Source organism: Xiphophorus maculatus, chromosome 1 (genome assembly GCF_002775205.1).
Source record: "Xiphophorus maculatus strain JP 163 A chromosome 1, X_maculatus-5.0-male, whole genome shotgun sequence".
Taxonomy (NCBI): Eukaryota; Metazoa; Chordata; class Actinopteri; order Cyprinodontiformes; family Poeciliidae; genus Xiphophorus; species Xiphophorus maculatus.
This window is the reverse complement of record NC_036443.1, coordinates 21,262,832-21,283,252: the sequence shown is the minus strand read 5'-3', so window position 1 is coordinate 21,283,252 and position 20,421 is coordinate 21,262,832. Positions and strand designations below refer to the sequence as shown.

At 37.4% G+C, this 20,421-nt stretch overlaps 2 protein-coding genes across 2 annotated transcripts in view; one reads left to right on the top strand and one right to left on the bottom strand.

Annotated features, from left to right (window-relative positions):
• The window catches only part of bmp7 (bone morphogenetic protein 7), a 32,304-nt gene extending 31,272 nt beyond the window's left edge, over window positions 1-1,032 (bottom strand). The window contains exon 1 of the mRNA XM_005805679.2: window positions 335-1,032. Coding sequence (XP_005805736.1) covers window positions 335-734 — 400 coding nt within the window. The 5' untranslated portion in view covers window positions 735-1,032. The remainder of the gene's footprint in view (window positions 1-334) is intronic.
• A 9,442-nt stretch (window positions 1,033-10,474) lies between these two features.
• spo11 (SPO11, initiator of meiotic double stranded breaks) lies at window positions 10,475-19,595 on the top strand. The gene is made up of 13 exons (XM_005805678.2): window positions 10,475-10,635; window positions 11,441-11,554; window positions 13,028-13,116; window positions 13,464-13,530; window positions 13,674-13,782; window positions 14,073-14,159; window positions 15,570-15,606; window positions 15,708-15,817; window positions 15,911-16,010; window positions 17,162-17,199; window positions 17,452-17,528; window positions 17,883-17,994; window positions 19,428-19,595. Exons 1-13 carry the CDS (start codon window positions 10,523-10,525, stop codon window positions 19,545-19,547), a joined length of 1,173 nt encoding a protein of 390 aa, XP_005805735.1. The 5' UTR covers window positions 10,475-10,522; the 3' UTR covers window positions 19,548-19,595.
• The last annotated feature ends 826 nt before the right edge of the window (window positions 19,596-20,421 follow it).

The window sequence follows — 20,421 nt, the reverse complement described above, 5'->3', positions numbered from 1 at the left end:
ATTAGCTGGGAAACTGCGCTTTAGTTTTATAAACACAGTTATTGTGCGCGCGCGCACAGGTGTTGCAACAGAAGAGTTCATAAGCTGTTCTTACAGAAGACATGGCATGAAAAATGACCCTAATCCAGTTCTCACATATTTCAATCTAAATGAAAAGCAGACGCAACTTGGAAAAAAGAAAAAAAAAGGGGAAAAACTATATATATATATATATATATATATATATATATATATATATATATATATATATATATATATATATATATATATATATAGCTTTTTCTTGTGGAAGGAAGAAAAGAGGCTGATGAAGACTTGAATAAATAAAGCTTACCTAAATTCACAAAGCTCATGACCATGTCAGCGTCATTCAAGAAGTTGTTATCTTGCAGGCTGGCAATCGGTGGGCCTTGTGTCGTGAAAATGGGTTTGTAAGGGTAAGAGTATCTCGTCTCGTCCCCATCCGTGGACATGGCGTTGTACAGGTCCAGCATGAACATCGGGGCAGCGTTGTGCTTCCCGTGGAGGTGAGGTCGCGGCCGGTGCGGCAGCCCCAAGATCGACAGGATCTCCCGCTGCATCTCCTTGCGCTCCTGGCTCTTCAGCCGGCGGTGGATAAAACTTGAGTGGAACTCATTGTCCAAGGTGAAGTTCGTAAAGGTTATATCCGCCAGCACGCAGTAGCTCCACAGCAAGAGCAAAACGGGCGCACGCCTGTCCAGAATATGTGCCATTGCGCCTCTCCGTGCGTAATTGCGCCAATATCGGGTCGCCGAAACTCAGAAGAAAATATATGGAACTCTTAACAGCAAAGCAGCTCTGTAATCAATATCCAAGAATCACTTACGGGCCCTCATGTTGAGGGGAACCCTTCTAAGTGATTCATCAAGTCAGCGGAAAAGTCCTTTAATAAATCACTTTTCTGGATGGATTGAAGTAGCGTGTGCCTCTATCCTCATTCAAATCCTTGTGGTCAAAAGTTACCAACTGCGGTGCAGCATGCAACTGCGGAGAGGAGACTGCGAGCGCATGCATTTCACTAAACAAGTTGTAAGGAGGCGCTGAGCGCTGGGAGGAGTACGAGAAGGAGGGAAAGAGGGACGAAGAGGGCGCATATGCTCTCACTCTCTCTCTCTGAAAGGAGAGCGACTTTTGCCTTGTTGCCCGTTGGAAAAGGTCTCCAAGCGACACGTGCAAAATACAAAACGAAGTGAATATGGGATGTGTATTATGGTGCTTCAGTATGAGTTGTTGCACTTCAATTCCTTTCGTTTGCGAGGATTCACTGGCAGCAATAAAACTGGTGATTTCAGTTAAGGTTTAGAAGCACACATCATTGAAAAGAGTAATAATTTTTCGTCCGGGATTACTTCGATACCGTGGGAGCCGTTGCAACATGCAGTTGCTGCGCTGCCTAATCTGCAGGTGCACTGTCTGAATACAAGGGGTCATGTGGGTCTGAGCCCAGGCTTTATAGTCTGTTGTTCTTTGATGTCAAAAAGGCACAGATACAGTCAGAGCTAGCCCGAGGGTATATGCAAAAATTGTGGCTGCTTAGGGCCCCCTGCAAGCATGGGAACCTCAAAAGAATTAATACAGGAGAGTTTAACAAGGCAGTATAAGTATACAGACATTAAACTAATTTCCCATTTTTTTTTTGCAAATGATGGGTTATTGTAAGTTTGTCAGTATCACTGTGATAGATGAAACACTTGTGGTGCGTCATGTCTGCTCTCAGAAGTTGGATTTTTTTTTATGTTTCTTTTGGAAACGTATCAAGAATGCCAGTTGAAGTTGGAATTCTTACTGGGAAATTTGGAGGTCAGCAAGCTGTCCAGAGTTCACTATCCAATATGGCTGCTGCTCTGCTTTAACATTGTTAAAGTTACAGATTTAAACTGCTTTTTAGCAATTCTGATGGTTTGCACCTTCTACTTGTGATCATTTTTCTTTCTTGAATATCTTGAATATTGCAATCCACTTTGTGAAGTGTCTGGGCATCCAAGAGTTAATTTAAAAAAACTTATAAATGTCTATATGGTCTTGCTTCTCAGTACCTATATGATTTACACCAGACTTATCTTCCTTTGCGAGCTCTTAAAACAGGCAATCAGCTGCTTTTAGTTGTCTGAAAAACTAGGTAGAGACGTAGAGGAGATCAACTTGTTTTTGTTGTGACTCCTTTGGAGTATATTGCCTTTAACTATTAGACAGGCCTCTTCGCTCTCAGCTTCAAAGTCTCTTTAAAGCATCTTTTTTCAATAGGTTTTGACCCAGCGTGAGCTGACATGTTATTTTTATTGCTTTCTATTTTATGTGTTTTAATGTGTGTTTTTTGTCTGGATTTGTTTTTCTGTAATTTAGCCTATTATTCCAACTGAGATGTACAGTAGATTCCTGCAGCACCTCCATGGTTACCTTTTGGTTGCTTCTTGCGCTTTCTCCTCTCCTGACCTTTTGGCTCAAGTGAACAGCCACGTCTAGGTAGCTTTGCAGTTATGCCAAATTTCCATTTTTAGATGATAGATTGAGCAGTCCTGTATGAGCTTTTCAAAACTAAATACTTTTTTCTTTTAAAGCTAACTTTTCTTAAACCTTATCCACAACTTTCTCCTTGACTCTCGTGCTGTTTTATTTGGTTTTCACAATGCTGTTTGTTCAGTAATGTTTTTCAGCGATTAAATTGGAGCGTTTAGGTGGACTCTGATTAGTAATTGCTATAGATTACTTTTGAATACTTCTGCTTGTACTAGTCTTTATTAAGGGATATGATAGTAACAATGGCGAATACACATGCACAACACACTTTTCATATTTTTGTGAAAAAAAAACCCAATTAATTCAGTGAAATTATGTTCCGCTTTGGTGCTGGACTTTTGCATAAAATCCCCAAAACACATCGTTCGTTAAATGACAAAATGTGAAAAAAAAAAAAAGTTTAAAGAATGGGAATTGAAATGCAGTATAACTCCCCCCCCAATCCCCACCTTAATACTATTATTCTTGTCTTCAAAAGCATTCTTGTCTGCTTTTTTCAGTTACATTGTTTAAAACACCTCACATTTTGCAACTGCTTTTTCTGTACACCAGATTCCATTTGATTTTAACAGGCCTCTCAATGGGGACTTGTAAACATTTCTATCCGGTGCTCAGACAGATCCAGCTAATGGCTGCAGGTGTTTACAATACAGCAGCTTCTAACTGGGACCATTAAAAGGGGTTCGAATGAAAATCCACATCTTCCACTCTTCATCACTTTCTTTCAGTGTGTGATTCTTGTGCTTTATTTCCTATGCTGTAGGGTTGGTGAGGTCAAATCCCCTCCAATAGCTCCTCAGTTTGTGTCCAGAGAGGGGCAGACAAACCTGGACAGCACAAAAGGAACAGACCCCCTTTTGTTTAGTCCTTCGTGAGCCCGGTGACAGTCCCTGTAAACAGTGGGCACAAGCTGAGGCCAACCAGGGTGAGCTGCACTGAGAGGCCTTTGACAAGGGGAATTAAAGCAGAAAAGCAGAACAAACCATGTTTGAAAGCTCTGTCGGCGAAACGCATCGGATAAAGCTGTTGAAAGAATGGCCATGATTTTCCTTGAGTAAGTCACACTGAATGAAGCAACCGGGATTTACAAAGATACGGAGTGATGTCGAAGCCTCCACCTTAATGCGATTAAATGACTTGGTAAAGAAATGTGCCAAAGATTTCAGCTACGTTGATGAGACAATTTCAGGACAAACTGTGAAGCTTTTAAAAATACTATTTCTGGGGCGTGTTGTGGTGGCGTAGGGGATAGCGCGACCCATGTTTGGAGGCCTCGAGTCCTCGTTGCAGGTTCGATTCCCAGACCCGCCGATATTTGCCGCATGTCTTCCCCCCTTTCCTGTCAGCCTACTTTCATATAAGGGGCAGTAGAGCCCACGAAAGACCCCCTGGAGGGGAGAAATAAAAAAATTATTTCTTCATCCTAAATGCTTTTTTCGTGCTGGTGGGAAGTTTTAACTCACTATTAAGTCAATAATTGGGACGGACTTTGTTCGGTTAGATAAGAGACTTGAAATTACCTGTCTTCATAAATCACAATTTTGAACTAAATATGTACCTCTATCTTCAATTTTGACTCCAAGGTTGGACAACATGAAACTTTTCTGCTTTTTTATTATTATTATTATTTTATTTTCTACCAGGTTTCAATTAAGCTCTTTGTCAGGATAAAGTAAAGAATGGTAGTATGGTCCACACAATTTTGTTACTGTCCAAAAGATGCTAATCACTTTATTTAACACTGAAATCTAACATGATCTGCTGAACTTTGGTTTTCTGTTTTGCTGCCTTCTGTTTGTTCTATGTTTTTAAAGGATTTCAGTGTTTCATTAAGTTATTCACTTCCTGCTCACCTGTATTCAGTTAATGTCTTAGTTTCTTCTCGATCTCCTTCTGCGTTACTTCCGTGTGATCTCCAGTCAGCCTCGCTCAGTTGCTCCGGTTCATTATCTCCCATAGCTGCTGCACGTCAGTTAGTCACGCATCTCTTCCTTGTGCCAACAATCTCCTCCCCACTATTTGTACTCATTTATACTATACTCACAGTCGGTTTCTCCTGTTTCTGTTTTCTCTTGTTTTGTCTGGTTGTTTTCCATTCATGTTTAGTCTTGTTTTGTAAGAGTTCATTTTGAGTAATTTACTCACTTTAATCTGATTTGAGTACTCCACCAAACCATGACACGAAAAGAACATTTTTGATCACTTAAAAATAACAATTTAGCTTTTTATCTGCTTTGAAATTAAAAGAATGTTTTCAGCATTACCACTTTGATCAAAAATTAGACATAACATTAATACAGACTATTAATATAGTTTTAAATATTGAGTTTTAGTGATGTTATCTAGATTTTCATGGCAAGTCTTATTGACATTATGAGGCGGTACTTTTTATCTGACACACTTGACGTTTTGCAACATTGGTAATTGGACCCAACAATTTTTGGTAATGCTAAAGCCAAACATTTACCACTTTGTTTTAATCTGTTTTTGGTGAAAAAAAACTATAACCCAGTATGCTGGGTCACAATTTATAACCCAACCATAAATGTGTCAGATCAACAAAGGAAAAAGACATTGAATTGTTATCAACTCAGCAGTTTTAACAATGAAGGAGGAAGTTGTTGCAATAAAAAAGTTGTACTTTTAGAGTTTATTACTTAGATCACAAGCTTGTGATATCTATCGTCATCTGCTTTTACTTCTTCAGCTTGACTTGGGTTTGTATATCAGTATTTAGCACAAAGCATTTCAACTGCACTTTAACATTTCTCCCCTGCATGAGCAACTCCTCTCTGCACTGAAACAGGTTGGAGGAGGATACAAAGTTTCAAAGAAGACCACACAGAAGTGCAGTAAAACATCTCCGGACACAATTTAACACTCATGTAACATTGTCATCTGTTCGTCACATTGTCCTCTCTTTTTCTTTCTTTTTATTTTTTGTTAAAGCCCATGTGCATTGCGAGAGATGCTGCTCTTCCTGTCTGCTTGGTTAACTCTGTTTAGGAGCTCAAAGCATGTGGTCAGAGGTCATATTAATATTTATTTCATGTGTTGCCTCAGAGAGCAGCAGGCAGTAATGCTTTGAAGATCTGTGGATGCAGAAAGGCGGATGAGGTTTGGGGAAGTGGGTCTGTAGAGTAAATCTGTCTTTAAAAAAAAAAAGTCTTAAAAGGTTTAAATGTGGGGTCGGCTGCAAGGACACGATATGGCGTAGGCACATGTTCTTTTTTCCTCCCCACCCATCCCAATCTGCCTGTCCAGTCCTCCTGGTTTTTGGCCTAACCCTGATGTGTACAGTTCACAAGCTGATGGCCTATTAAAACAGCCTAACCAGGTGGAGCTTGGCTATTGCAAATGTTCCCCTTCTGGTGTCTCGCACATCCAGGGGCCTCATGAACATATGAGACGCAGCTGTGAGACAAGCAGACAGAAAAAGAAAAAGAGTGGGTGGACATAAGAAAGAGCTTTGAAATAGTTCATTTTATGTCATACACTTAGGATTTGGTTATGATTATATTTATCTTTTAAAGCCTGATCCATTAAATATTAGTACAAATATTCAACATTTTAAATACAGAAGTGACTTTTGAATAAATTGATATATATTACCCTTATTTTACATTTTAAGTGATGCAAACTGAGTTTATGGAAATGTATTTGTTATTGTATTATCCTCAACCAAAAGGAATAAATATTATGTGACTTCAACAAACATGGATGAAGCAAAAATAAAATAAAGTAAAAATTAATGAGTTGTTGGATGGTATATCCCCATATCTTAAGAAATAAATAATAGGAGCTACATGGGTTTACACTGCAGATATAATGTAAAATATGTAATGACAATCAAAATATTGTTGTTGTATTGATTTAATACAACTTCCCTTATTTTTCAGTTTACTTCCTGGAAGTAAATTCATGACCGTGTTAAGTCAAGAATAAACTATAAGTTTAACCAATGAGTTTAATTACCACCAAGGCAGACCGCTATCAGTCCTGTAAAATTGGGAAATCGCTTTAATTTTAAGAACTTGTCTGAAACATGAAGTAGGCTAAAATGTTCCTAAAAGCAACACATGCTGTTTTGATGTAAATAAATTCAAGAGTAGTTGAGAAAGTTGAAGACTGACCTCTACCACTCTGAAAAAAGTTTAGAAAGCCATTTCTAAGAAGTTGAAACTCGGGTGAAAGCCACTGAACCATAAAGGGCCTATAGAGACTCCTAGTGGCCCACCTGACTAAGCAAATAAGCACAAATCAAGAAACCTCACCCCAATAAGTGAGACCTCCCTCTGTATTGCTGAAAAACATAAAATTATAGTATCCAAGTCGCTTTGTTAAAGTCTGGACTTAACAAAGCATCCAGCTTAGTTGAAAAGCTGTGGGATGATGACCTAATGCAGGCCATTTAGCCTCTAAACTCTTCAACGTGAGTTTCTCTCAACTCTAAAAAGATTCTTCCAGAGCTGTGATAAAGAATGACATGTATCTCAGATGCTTGGTGGCAGTAGCTGCTACCAGCTAATAAGTTTTGTGTTCAGTTACCTGTTGTCACAGAACATAATTGAATAGTCTTTTACCATTAAAGAACCAAATCTTCATTTAAAAGGTGTGTCTCATTTGCTTTTAAATTTTATTCATCTGAAACTTGCAAATGTCCCTAAAAAACAAAAAACAGATGAAATTTGTTATTGAGCAAAGACCTTTTCAAAGTACCGCATCTTAAAACATAAAATGAAAAGTGACAGAAACTAGCAACTGCTACCCGATACTAGCCTTCACATGAGGTCTATTTTATTAGTTTAGAATTGCTGTAATAAATGGGTTTCATCACATATCATAATGAACTGTCAGAATTTTTTTGGTAAGAAATACAATATTACGTTATTTGAAACGCTGCACCTTGCAGGACTCTTTGCCATCACTCACTACCTACTTTCGCCTGTATGAGGTATGTCCTGTCAGCTCTGTGTTTGTCTGCAACTGGATATGGCACTTGGGAAAACCGGAGTATAGCTTGGATCTGATATGTAGCCCTAAGCAGTGCAGCCAGACCCATCAGTTATAGCTGCTGGTGCTGACAGTCAGAGATACCATTTTAGTTAAGCTTTCCCTTAATGCCAGGCTTAGTTGTGCTTATTCTGTTGCAGGATGTTATCATTCAGGCACGCTGTCACTTGTGTCATCAGGTTCGACAGTGAGGCACACTGCAAACCCGGCCACATACTTATCACCATCCATTACTGAGGTGTGTGGGCCTGATAAAGGTCCAGCCAGTTTAATGCGGCTCCAGGCTCTGGCTCCATTAAGATTCCTCTCTGTGTAGCGAGAGGCCTTGCCCCCTTGACTCTTGGTCCCATCACTCCATAAGGCCATGTGGATCTGTCAGTCAAACTGGACACTGGGTGATCTGTTAGCTCCTCTTTTGGGGATAGTGGTCATTAAAGAGAGGGCGGTATAGCCAAAATGACCAAAGCTGATGAGAACCAGACAAATGGGAGACCCAGAGGTATACTGTGTGAGTGTGTGTTTGGAGTGGGGGGCAACGGAGTAGGAGGTGGATGTGCTGAACTATGTGGATTGTGAAAGGAGGGCAGCTCTGTTTTCTATTTGTGAGGATTAGGTTGACAGATCTGTATTTAGTTTCGATGGGCCTCTAGCTGCAGCTAATCCCCCTCACCTGCAAAGAGTGCCCCCCACCCCTCCTTCCACCTAGCTCTTTTCTTTCCTCTGACCCTGGAGCCCCCTATTTCCCCCCTGAGTTCCCTCCTCTTGCCCAGCACAAACACTCATCCCGAGACATGCATATGACTCGTTGCACTCTGTCTCCTCAGGTTAGGGCCTCACACTCGACGCAAATCTCTCTCTGGCCAAAGGAACAGCGGGGGTCACGGGGCTTTCTGGGAAAGATGAAAAAGGACTCTGGCAACATGCGGTCTCTCACATATTAAGATTATTTTCAGCTTGAGTGGGGGGCTACTCATCATCTCTAAAAGATAGCAATTACAAAGATATTAAGAGCCAATGGAAGCAGCTTGTCACAGCCACTCAGGGAGAACTTTAGGAAGTATTCAGGGTCAGGTCAGGGGTATGGACCCCTATTTTTTTAGATCTTGGTTCACACACTCTGACCAGGCTTTCACACTGAGAAAGAAAGACAACAGTGCCACTGAAAACACACACTCAGCATGCCTGCTAACAGGTTTAAAAGCTGTGGACACTGGAGAACTTAATATTCAACGGGGCACATTTTCATTTTTTTTTTTTAAGAATGAAGCAACATGTTAGCTAAATGACGCAACAAAGAATCAGAAACAGATTTAAAGGGTTGTTGATGATAGAAAACATGCACAATATTAGGGTTGTCACATTTTGTTAAAGTCATTTTATTGTTTGGGTTTCAAACAGCTGAAATTAATCAACCATACAGTAAGCTAACTCCTTATTGAGAAGGGATTATAATATCTCATTAAAATCTATAACACATGCTGGCATGTGTTGTCATTGCATTTTCAAAATGATGCTTAAAAATTCATTCCACGTGTCTGAGATGAAACGATGTTATTAATTTCTTCTTTGTGGACTTTTACCACAGCAAAACAAGCCCCCACCCACGTCCTTCTGAAACCACCACAGAAACACACGCAAACAGCAGGACACGCACATTCAGCAGACACACCTTGGACAAGTAGCAGCAGGCTCAGATAGAACGTCTCATTATTGAGGCCCACAGAGGGTGCTAATGGGAATTTTTTCTTAGCACTAGCCAATGTTGGCTTATTACCTTAAACCACTACAGCCCACACACATTCTTGGATCGTAATAATGGACAGAGCTACAAGATGAGTAATAACTATTAGCTTGTGAAAAGAAAAAAATAGATTTGTGACCTACTTACTTAATTGTCAAGTATTTTTAAGAGATGCAATTAAGTGTACACAATAATACCATAGTAAAGTCATATTTTCTAAAAATTTCAGTCTATTTTGCAGAAAATGTTCAATAAACCAGTTGTTGCAATTGCAACTAAAAAGTATTGCCAGTATGTCCATAATAACTTTGTGCATTTAGAGACCAAATACTTTCTTCATTCTTTTGTTTTTTTCCAAAACAAATTGATCTTATTCAAATTGAGTAGCACAGATTCCCAATTCAATTTAGGTCTGGAACTTAACCAGGGCATCTTAACAGAGAAACATGCTTTGATAGTAAACATCTGCCCCAGTATTTAATGTTTTGTGGGTTTTTCTTCCTGCATTAACTCATATTTAGCTCTGTCCACAGTCACATTAACTCTAACAGATTTCCCTGTACCTGGTAGTGAGAAACAGCATGATGTTGTCACCAGCATGTTTCACAGTTGTTGGGTTTTCATGTTTTTTTTTTCTTTTTGAATCTTTGACTCATACCAAGATTTTTAGGGCATTACCACCAATTGTTCTGCCGACGGCTTCTGCCAAATCACATATAAATCTCTGAAGCTCCTTTAGAATTACAATTGATATCTCGGCTGCTTCTCTAACCAAAGTTCCCATCTTCCAGCCTTGTCTATACAGATGGACAGCCATGTTTTGATAGGTTTAAAAATGTGCCACAGTCTTTCCATTTTTGCAATATGGATTGAAAAGCACTTTTTAAGGGCATCAGAATAGATGGGGTAAATACAAGTCCAGACCACGTCTTTATTTTTCAAAGCACTTTGAAAATAATGTAGCCTATAATTTTGCACTTATGTAGGTAAAATACTTAAACTTAAAAGTATGTATTATTTTTTCAATAATTTTATTCAAAAAAGCAACATTATAAGAAGTGTTTTTAGTACAAGATCAAATTATACTAAAATTATTTTAGTTGTCTTCATCCAATAACCGCACGAGGCAATCAGTCTCGTTTAACCGCGAGATTTGAGGTACAAGCTAACCACGGAGGTAAAGTGTCAGACAGCTGTTAGCTTCTTTTTAGTTGGTTATAAAGAAACAGAATGAGTGCTTTTGAAGCACAGTTTTTTTCTGAAATCGACAAGCTTCGTGTTCAGCTGTTGAACAATGTCGACATTATAGCAGAGAACCAACGTGCTGTGGAGGAAACCAGTCAGTAAGTTCGCTTTTATTTCTGTTACTGAAGGTCAGTGAACGGTGTTAGCGTTAGCCAGCTTGCTTATTTATTTTTTTCTTTTCATTTTACTCAGCGATGCTTCATAAGGATTTTACTTAAGTGAAAGTTAAAAGTATGGTGTCCTAAAATTGCCCCTAAAGTTATTTATTTTTTTTTAAGTTACTCGGGTAATGTAACTACCGTCGTCACTACCCATACCTCGCTGTCACAAACAAGGAAACCATCTGAGCATTATTACAATGTAAGCAAATCTCAAATTAGTATAAAAGTATGAAAATGTGAGAGCAATTACTCACAGAACTGACTTTTCCCATTTTGCTTCTGTTCATTTTGTCAACACATACATTGGTTGCCATTTATTTTCTACATGCAAACATTTATTTTAGTTTAACAAAAACAACAACTATGAATAATTAAATAAAACAAATAAACTTGTGAAATGGGAAAAAAATAAGTTGGCAGACGAGGTATGGCCACAATGTCCAGTAAGTAAATGTAGGATGAGCGAGTAGCTATGTTTAGACCTGAAGTGTGACATGATAAACATTAGTACATTACAGAAATGTGCATCATGGCTGCTGGATGGCTCAGCTGGTAGAAGGCACTCCATTTCGCAGAGGCTGTAGTCCTCGAATCAGTTGTCTGTAATGAAATGACTTTTTGTCTCAGATTATTACTGAATTAAGATGTTTGTGTCTGTGTAGCTGTTTTCCTTGCATCATTTTAGATGCGTTTGTCAGATCAATAGATATTTTATTAATTGCGTTTATTTTATTTAATCCAGGGATGGAATTTTAACTCAAATTGAAGATGTAATCCTGGGAATAATGACCAGTCTGTCAAGAGATGAAGTACCTATCCTGGTACTGCCCAACAGATCCAGTTGGGCCAATATCAGGTAAACCTGATTTGAACCCATGATGATGCAAACCTTTTTTGTTTCTGGCATATTCCAGTCAGTGGCCTCACAGATATGCAGATTATAGTTTGTGAACAGCTTTTTTAAAATTGTATGATTAATTGACGCTTATAGAGTTGACATTAATGCGATTGCATATTCATTTGTTTTAAGTGTTTTTACTGATGATTTTATTTTATTTTTTCTAAGTTCTGACCTAGCCTTTCTCCTTGCAATGAAATAAGTTCTTGGCACCTCCTTGAAATACACTTGGCCGCATATCCAGTTTATTTGTAGAAGATTATTGATGAAGTGAACTACACTTGGAACTTGCAAACCAAGGTTTTAAAAACCTACAATTTCAGAATTACTAACAGATTTCTTCATGTAATTTACACACTTTGTAGAACATTTAATTAGATTCTGGAGAACGATAACGCTTTCTCTAAAGCCATCATAATTTTTTCTGCTTGTATGGAACACAGAGTAACACAGCACTGTCCATTTTGCATGACAGCTGTCTGAATAAATGCTTTTATGTTTATCTTTTATCTTTCTAGAAAGATGAATACACATACTTACAAAAATATTAAAGACAATATTATTATACCTTTAATAATCAAAATGCTACAGTATTTTAACAGTAATAGGAATTATTATAGTTTTTTTGGTTTGAAATTTTAAAAAGGATCATGTTAAACATTTTGGTAATACATTTCTGAATCAATTCAGTAATACTAAAATACTGTTGTGTATATAATTTGAATAATCATACCATAATAATCTCATTCTAGGCCATGGCTTGAATGTAAATAAGTGTGTATTTATTGGTTATAAAGCCATGATTCTTCACTGTGTGGAAAGCGAGCTCCACTTTCAAACATAAACACAAGGAATCATCAAATAAATTAAAATACACACACTAAACTTTTAACATGAAGCAAAGCCTTCAAAATTTCGTATTTTGAAACTTATTGAAATGTATTGAATACATTGAACATTGAAAGGAGTGGGTAGAAATATAAACTTATTTAAACCCACCCTTCTCCAGCAACATCACAATATGATCCCATCCTATTTAAAAGTATTGTACGTGATGATTAAATTTTTTTCATTTTCTTAAGAGGAAGTGCGGCCATGGATTTGCATAGTACGTGCCCTGTTCAGTCAACACGATTGAAGCTTTAATAGCTTTCTGTTCAATAAAAGATGACAGTGATAAGGAAGACACATGCAAACCCATAAAGAGCTTTAAAATGACTGGGTTGTGGTGATCTCATGTTATGAACAAAGACTCACTGTCAGTCTTCTTTGAATCAAAACTTGTCTTAGTTCATTGTAAAAATGTAAAAAGCTGAGGGAGTCAGGAGGGAGAGGTAAACTGGAATCTTCTCACAGGTGGCTCTAAAAATAAACACAGCATATTGTAAATGGATTTTAATTACTTTTTTTTTTTTTTTGTTCGGCACAAAGTTTTGACAGTGCTGTCGGGCTTCAGATGAGGTCAGGGCATTCTGTCACCTCCATTAGGAGCGACTGTTCTTCATCTGTTACTAAATTTGGTGAGAAAATACCCACACTTCTTCCACATCAGCTTCAAATTGAACTCTCCCGCTTGTTTTTAGTCAAAAGTTATTTCCAGCTGTGTGGTTCTTCATGTGGCTTTAATTTGTATTCATTATAAACATATGAATAAACTGCACAGACGGCAGTAAAAGTCAGACTTAGTTTTAGGTGACAAATTGGCAGAGACAGAACATGTTGAAAGAGGCTTTTAAGGATCAGTTCACATGGAAAAGAGGAGATTATTTTCTGGGTTTCTTTTCTCCTCCTGTCTTGTAAAACGAGAAAAGAATTGATGATTGTGAGTGAAATATAAATAACAAAACATGTATTTCTCTGTTCAAAGCGCAAATTTTGAAGATTCTTTCCGTCATCTACAGGCTGGTGCAGAGCAACTCTTATGCTACGAAAAGGTCATTTGTCGTCAGTGAATTTCCCAAAAGCCAAATAAAAAAAAAGTCTTTTTTTTTTTACATTCCGATATCCTTGTTTAGTGGTTTTACAAAGAAAAGGCGGCATTTCTTAAATGTGCTCACTTTGAAGTTTTCTTCCACAGGGACATATATTACAACAACATACAGCTGTTTGGGTCACAGAGAACTGTGGATAGTATAATAGATGACATCTCCTGCATGCTGAAGGTTCCTCGCAGATCACTACATGTGGTACGTGTGCATATTCATTTCAGTCTGACAGATGGTTTACATAATTCAGTGACTGCTTGGCAGAAAATGCAAACCTCTTATATTAAAAGCTTGTAGCAGAATTCTTTTGGATATTAGCTAAAATCTAACATATGAAATCTTTTACATTAGTGCCATATTTCATTTTTGCTCCACTTCATAGTTCAGGAAACACCTGTGAAGTAAATAATGGTGTTACTGATCAAACAAAGATAGAATTGATGTGGAGTTCATAAAGTCATTGTATGTGTTTGTGTATTGTTGGTCTGCAGTTGGCCACATCCAAGGGCTTAATTTCTGGTGATCTGTGTTATTTGGAGGAGGATGGAACAAGAGTTGACTGCCACCCCACCTCAGCAGTAAGTTTCCCAAAATATAAAATGCACTTCCTCTAATATCAACTCTTCCTGGATATACAACAGATCTAATGCTTCACATGGGTTGAATATTTAGCGATTTTGCCTTGTTATAGCCACAAACTTAAAAAAATATTAGGGTTTTTCAAGGTAGCCCAATATAATTTCTGTTTACCCCTGAGACAACACTTTGTAGAACTACATTTCTACAAAGTGTACACAGCCTCAGTTTTTTTTTTTTTTGGCATATCTCCACTAGCTTTGTACAACTAGAAACTAATATTTAGGGGCATTTTCTTGGCACAGATTCTCACTTTGATTTAGATCTGAACTTTGATTGAGCCGTTTTAATGCACAAATATACTTTGATCTAAAGTAGTGTATCAGTCAGACTTTATGTCCAGGGTTGCTGTCCTGCTGGGAGGCGAACTGCTGCCCCAGTTTCAAGACTTTTGCACCCTTTAACATATTTGTTTCAGCATTCCCTTTTATTTAGCTCCTCTTCCCATCAACTTTGACACGCTATCCCAGTTAAACAATTACATTTGTCATCTTCACTTCAACTACCAAATAGTACATGATATGCTAGTAATCGTCCATGATCAATCCATCTATTCAATTTTAAGTTTTGCTTTCAGAAACAACATAGTATGTAGAACTTATTATAGCATCTGAATAATGACCTGCAATGGGAATTAAATTAACTCTACATATATGTGCAGATGTTAAGAATTGGCCATGCCTGTTTGTTTTGTTCTGCAGTACCGGTTTCTGTTATGCATGAAGAGAAATAATGAGGAAAACAACCTAATAACCTATTAGAAGCTTAGTTTAAACATTCTGCTCTCCATGGTTACATTTTCCATTACAGCGAAGAACAAAGTGCAAATAGGGTCATGATGTGCAATGACTAAAATGAATTAGTGATACTAGACAGACATACATGCTTGAACAATCTCTTAAACCTCTTTCTCTGTCAGCACATTTTCTGACACAGTAAAAGGACTCTTATTAACTCCATGTGTCGAATGTAAAAAAAAAACAAATTCTCATTAAAAGTATTTATGATAGTTTACTTTGAAACAAATACTCTGCTTAAATGTTTCCCCACATCATACAGCACTATTTAAGTAAGGTAATTAGCCAGCTTCTGTGTTGCTATTTTATGCCTCATTGGCACTTTTTCCAGCACATTGCTGTCACCAGCTCACCACATGGTCTTGTACTGTTGACAGGAACACTCTGAGTGCATGTCTCAGTACTATACACTATGCAAAATTTGCTATACAGCTCCATGATGTGTCAACATCTCCACATGGATCCTTTTTGGTGAATCAAACTGACTTCATGAGACGTTGCCCTTTGTAAACCAGTATTTATAGCCCTGTATTTGTTTTGGTTGTTTTTTTTCAGGCTGTTTCCATTTCCTCAAACATCGGTGGAATTAAAAGTATCCTTTAAAAGTCAGCTCAGTCTTAAGTATACATTCTTAAGTCTTTTTTGTTATTGGACAAAATGTGTCTTAATTATTAAAGTCTTAATTATTTTCAGATATTGTATCATCAGCTAAATTTATCATGATTGTAGAGAAGGATGCAACATTCCAGCGGCTCCTAGATGATGACCTCTGCACAAAGCTTTCTCCTTGCATCCTAATCACAGTTTGTCTTTAAAAAAAAACAAAAAAACACGTAGTCTTTTTTTTTATGTAACTCTAGTCACAATAAATTTTATACTGATTTTGTGTGAGTTAGGGTAAAGGTGTGCCAGATGTGAACAGCAGACTGATGGTGAGGAAGCTGTGGGATACGTTACACATTCCCATCTTCGCCCTGGTGGATGCTGACCCTCATGGTACAGATAATTTATCTGAATGCAGATCAGCTTCACTCTCACGCATGCTTTGCATAGCTCACCACATCTATCAGGATGGCTCTCCTTTCATCTCTTGACAAACACAGCTGGGTTGCATGTCTTGCTAAGTCAGCACATATTAGCATCTATACAGAATGGTATTTTGCAAAAATATCCATACTGCTACACACCTCCTTGTATTTTATTGTGTTTCTATGTGGTAGACCAACACAAGGTTGTGCATAATTGGAACATGCAAGGAAAATGACACTGGGTTTTCTTTTTTTTTTTACTATTAAAGGTGTGAAAAGTTTGGAATACATTCGTGTTCATCACCTGTGAATCAGTAGTTTGTGCCTGCACCTTTCACTACCTGCAGCTGCAGGTCTTTCAGGGGTCTTCAGTTCCAGCTTTGCACATTTGAAGAGCAAAAAAACTAAGGTTGTTAGATTAAGGCCATTGTTAAGCTGAAGAACCTCTGCTCCATGTCAACAGGTTTTCTTCAGTACTGTTCTGTATTTAGTTACGTAGATCTGGAGAGAGACTAATCAGGGCTAATCTTCTAGGTTGAGGAGAAGGACAGCTCGCATCTTTGCAGACCTCACACATTCTGGACACAAACTATTAAGACATTTACCTTCAGCTACAAAACATTGTTTTCAAAAACCACCCATCACAGAGACAGTTTCCTTCCCGTTCATTCTGACTCTCTTCCATGTCTGGTGGGAAAACAAGTTTCCTCACAGCATGATTCCACCAGCATGTTTCACTGTGGGGATGGTGTGTTCACAGTGACGTGGTGATGCAGACCACTTTTCTTCTATTGTAATTTGGTAAATATAAGCAGCACATATTTTATTTCACTTCACAGTTATGTGTTAATTTGTGTTTGTTGTATAAAATCTTTATAAAATACAAAGTTTGTCGGTGTAACATGAACATTTAGAGAACTACAGATATTTTTGCAAAGCGCTGTGCTTAGTTTGGCTATTAGTACCTCTCCCCTCGGAAACTCTTGATACTTTCAACCTTGTTCTAGTTGCATGGCCAGACACACATGTAATGTTTTATTCTGGTCAAAGTTCTGTTTCACATCTCAGAGGATAATTCTTCTGGTATGTCGGTGTCTGTCTCTCTCTGAATGTTTTCAGGCATTGAGATCATGTGTATCTACAAGTATGGATCAGTGGTAAGTGCTGTGTTATTTCTATACTCTGCAATGCTCCATTTGGTGTCTGGTAAAGGACAAACTCAAGTCTCAGAATGTTTACAGTAGCTGTGTGTGGAGTGATCATTTTTAGGAAGTAGATTAACTGCATTTTCATTGGTTATGTTTGTGTATCCATCCCTGTTTTATTTGTAAATCATTCTTGAACATAAAACCACATTGAATATGTGTGCATTGGAGAGATTTTGTGTAATTGAGTGGTTTTTTCCACAGTCAATGTCATTTGAGGCCCACAGTCTGACCGTCCCAAGCGTTATGTGGCTTGGCCTTCTCCCTTCTGACCTGCAGAGGTTTGGAATCACAATTTGCTACTTCCTATTTCCTCCTCCTGCCTCCAATTGGAATTATATTCGGAGGACATTTAAATTGTTTGTTTTGGTTTCAGTTGCTGTTTACCTCTTTTTTCCCCTCAAGGGACTGCACTTGAGACTATATGGCATTTTAAGTATACATCAGTTTCAACAAATTTAGGGGAAAAAAGCTTTTTGAGATGTATTTAATTGTAGTCTGCATCTTTTTCTTGTTTTCTTTAACTGACCTAATTTCTTATTTTGTGCCTTACAAATCCAGAAATGTTTGGCAGAAGAAATAGTTTTAGGTGATTACACCAATCAGTAATGTGAAATGAAAATTACTTGCCTTAGGTTAAGGGTTCCTGAGGATTCCCTGATTCCTCTTACCAAGACAGATGAAAACAAGCTCAACAGTCTGCTGAAGAGGCCATACTTAACCAGCCAACCAGACTGGTGCAAAGAGGTGGGTGAAAATAAAGTGCAGGAAAAGAGAAAAACAAACTTTTTTTTCTCTCTTTTTAGTTATTTAGCCTCACGTTAAATTAGGTGTTTTGGTAAAAAAATTCACTTAACATGTGTTTGCAACAAACAAATCAAATAAGGCAATTTGAATAGCTCAGCACATTAAATTGCTGAGCTAAGCTAAGTAGAATTAGTTGTATTTTGCTCAATTGCAACTAATTTTGTAACTGAGCCAACTGCTGTGTAAAGGTCGTCAGTTCAATAAAATTCTCCTCCTTTTTTAAATTAAAGGAAAGAGTTTTAATTAAATTACGACAACTATAATGGCCATTCTGCCGTCCAACACATCCCTTTTCTCTTAAAGGGTGTGTTGGTGGATTTTGAGGTGTGCTTGGGATCACTATCCTGCTGGTAGATCCAATGAAGGCCAAACTTCAACTCTCACATTGACACCAGGTGACTCCAAGTGCTTCTAGTTAGCTTGTTAAATCCATGTTTTCCCCCAATCTACAGGCTCTACTGAGGCACCATCATACCTCATTGTAAGCATAGTGGGGACGATTTTAATGTGTCTTTGTTCTTTCTCCTTGAGACATAGCACTGATCCTCAGTCCTGACAAGTTCCAGTGTTTTTTTTCACCATCCTACTGAAAAGATTCTCAGCTGGAACTAACTATTTTGTTTCAATAACGCCATTGATACCTTCCCCTTTAACCTACATTCATGTAGAGTAGTCGCTGTTTCTTTAACTTAATCATGTGGACCGCATCTTCGGAAAAACGTAGGGATTTTGCTAACCATTTGCATTATTTTGCCATTTTCTGGTCTTCTCTGAATGGTTAAATAATGCTATTGACATAACTGCACTTCTAATTTTGGTTTAATTTCTTTAAGCCTTGGTGGTTTGCACCAGGTCTGTCTTAGATCAGACCTGATGTACAAATGGTTTAATGAAGAATTCTGTTCAGGTTGTTGAATAATTTAAGGACTGCTTTGGTGAAATTTATTTGGTTTAAGTTTTGAATCTATATTTAAATTAACACTTAATATGTGTTATATTGTTTACTTATGCAGTTCATTTGTACTTTGTTTATTGCAAACACTTGCTTTTTTATTTTACTAATATACCTAATTTTTATTAGTCATTCTTGAACAAACAAAATCTGGTCTACATAACTACTTTTGTTTACACATCTAAATAATACCGTAGAACAAGTTCATCAAAAAATATATAGATATAAACAGATCTGATATGTTTGGAAGCTGGTGCAAGAAATCTCACTGTTTTTTTAAAAGGACAAAGTCCCTACAGAGTTTTGAGGTTTCCTTATGTGACACATTACAGAAGAATGTGTGTGAGAGGATAAAAATTAGACATGTTTGTACAGCTTTCTCTTCCATACCTCTTTAAAGTTGTTTGCTTGCCTGTTGTAGATTGAGCTGATGCAGCAGAGTAAAGTTAAGGCAGAACTGCAGTCCTTGTCCTCCATAGCTCCGGACTTCCTCAGCAACATCTATCTGCCTAATAAGCTTCGATATGGTGGCTGGTTATGAACACTGGTTCTGCTTAGAGGAATAGCTGGTATTGGTACTGTAAAGTCATTTTCAAAGAGATTCTGTACCTGTTCTGCTGTACCTTATTGAATAGAATAGAAAATGATTTAAGGTCATTGTGTTTGCAGTTTTTAAATGTGCCTACTATTGCATGTGTATTTAGAGTGTGATTTGTATAATCTTTTGTGATGTGCTTTAATAAAACAATATTCTCTTAATGCATAGGAAATTTATGGATACTGTCTGTGTATCATCTGATAAGTTTTAGTTGTGGACTGTGTATTCATATATTCAACGACAAAATATGAAATCCATTTGTTTTAATAAATAGCACCTGTCATCCCTTGCACATTTTTTTCTTGTAGAAAGGTAAATAAATCAACCTACTATTTAAGCATACTTTATTTTCAAAACTTTATTTTATCTTTTTTCTTTAAAAATAAACTATTTGTAATGTTTATTTCAGTGTAAAGAAATTTGAGAAGCGTGCTTGAAGAAAGTAATGCATTAAGGGAAATGAAGAAAATTGAATTGTGGTTAAAATAACAGCATGTTTTCTTTATATTTTAAACCTATCTAGCTGACGTGAGTGACTTTTGACAAGCACAATAGCTCCACCTGCTGGCTCTTTTTAAAATTTCGTTGATTAAATTCAAAAATCAATTTGACGAGGTACGTCACTATTATGCAAAGATGTACCTGGTTTAAAACTCAAAACCAGGAATCTGCTTGTTTCCAGTGTTCTTGTAAAATATTAGCAAACACCCTTTTGACATTGTGGGAACATTAAGTAAAAATACCTCCTCAAGTTGACGCCTTCAAACATTTTGTCAAGCCAATTCAGAAACGGCTTAATCTTAAGTTTTTAAATTTT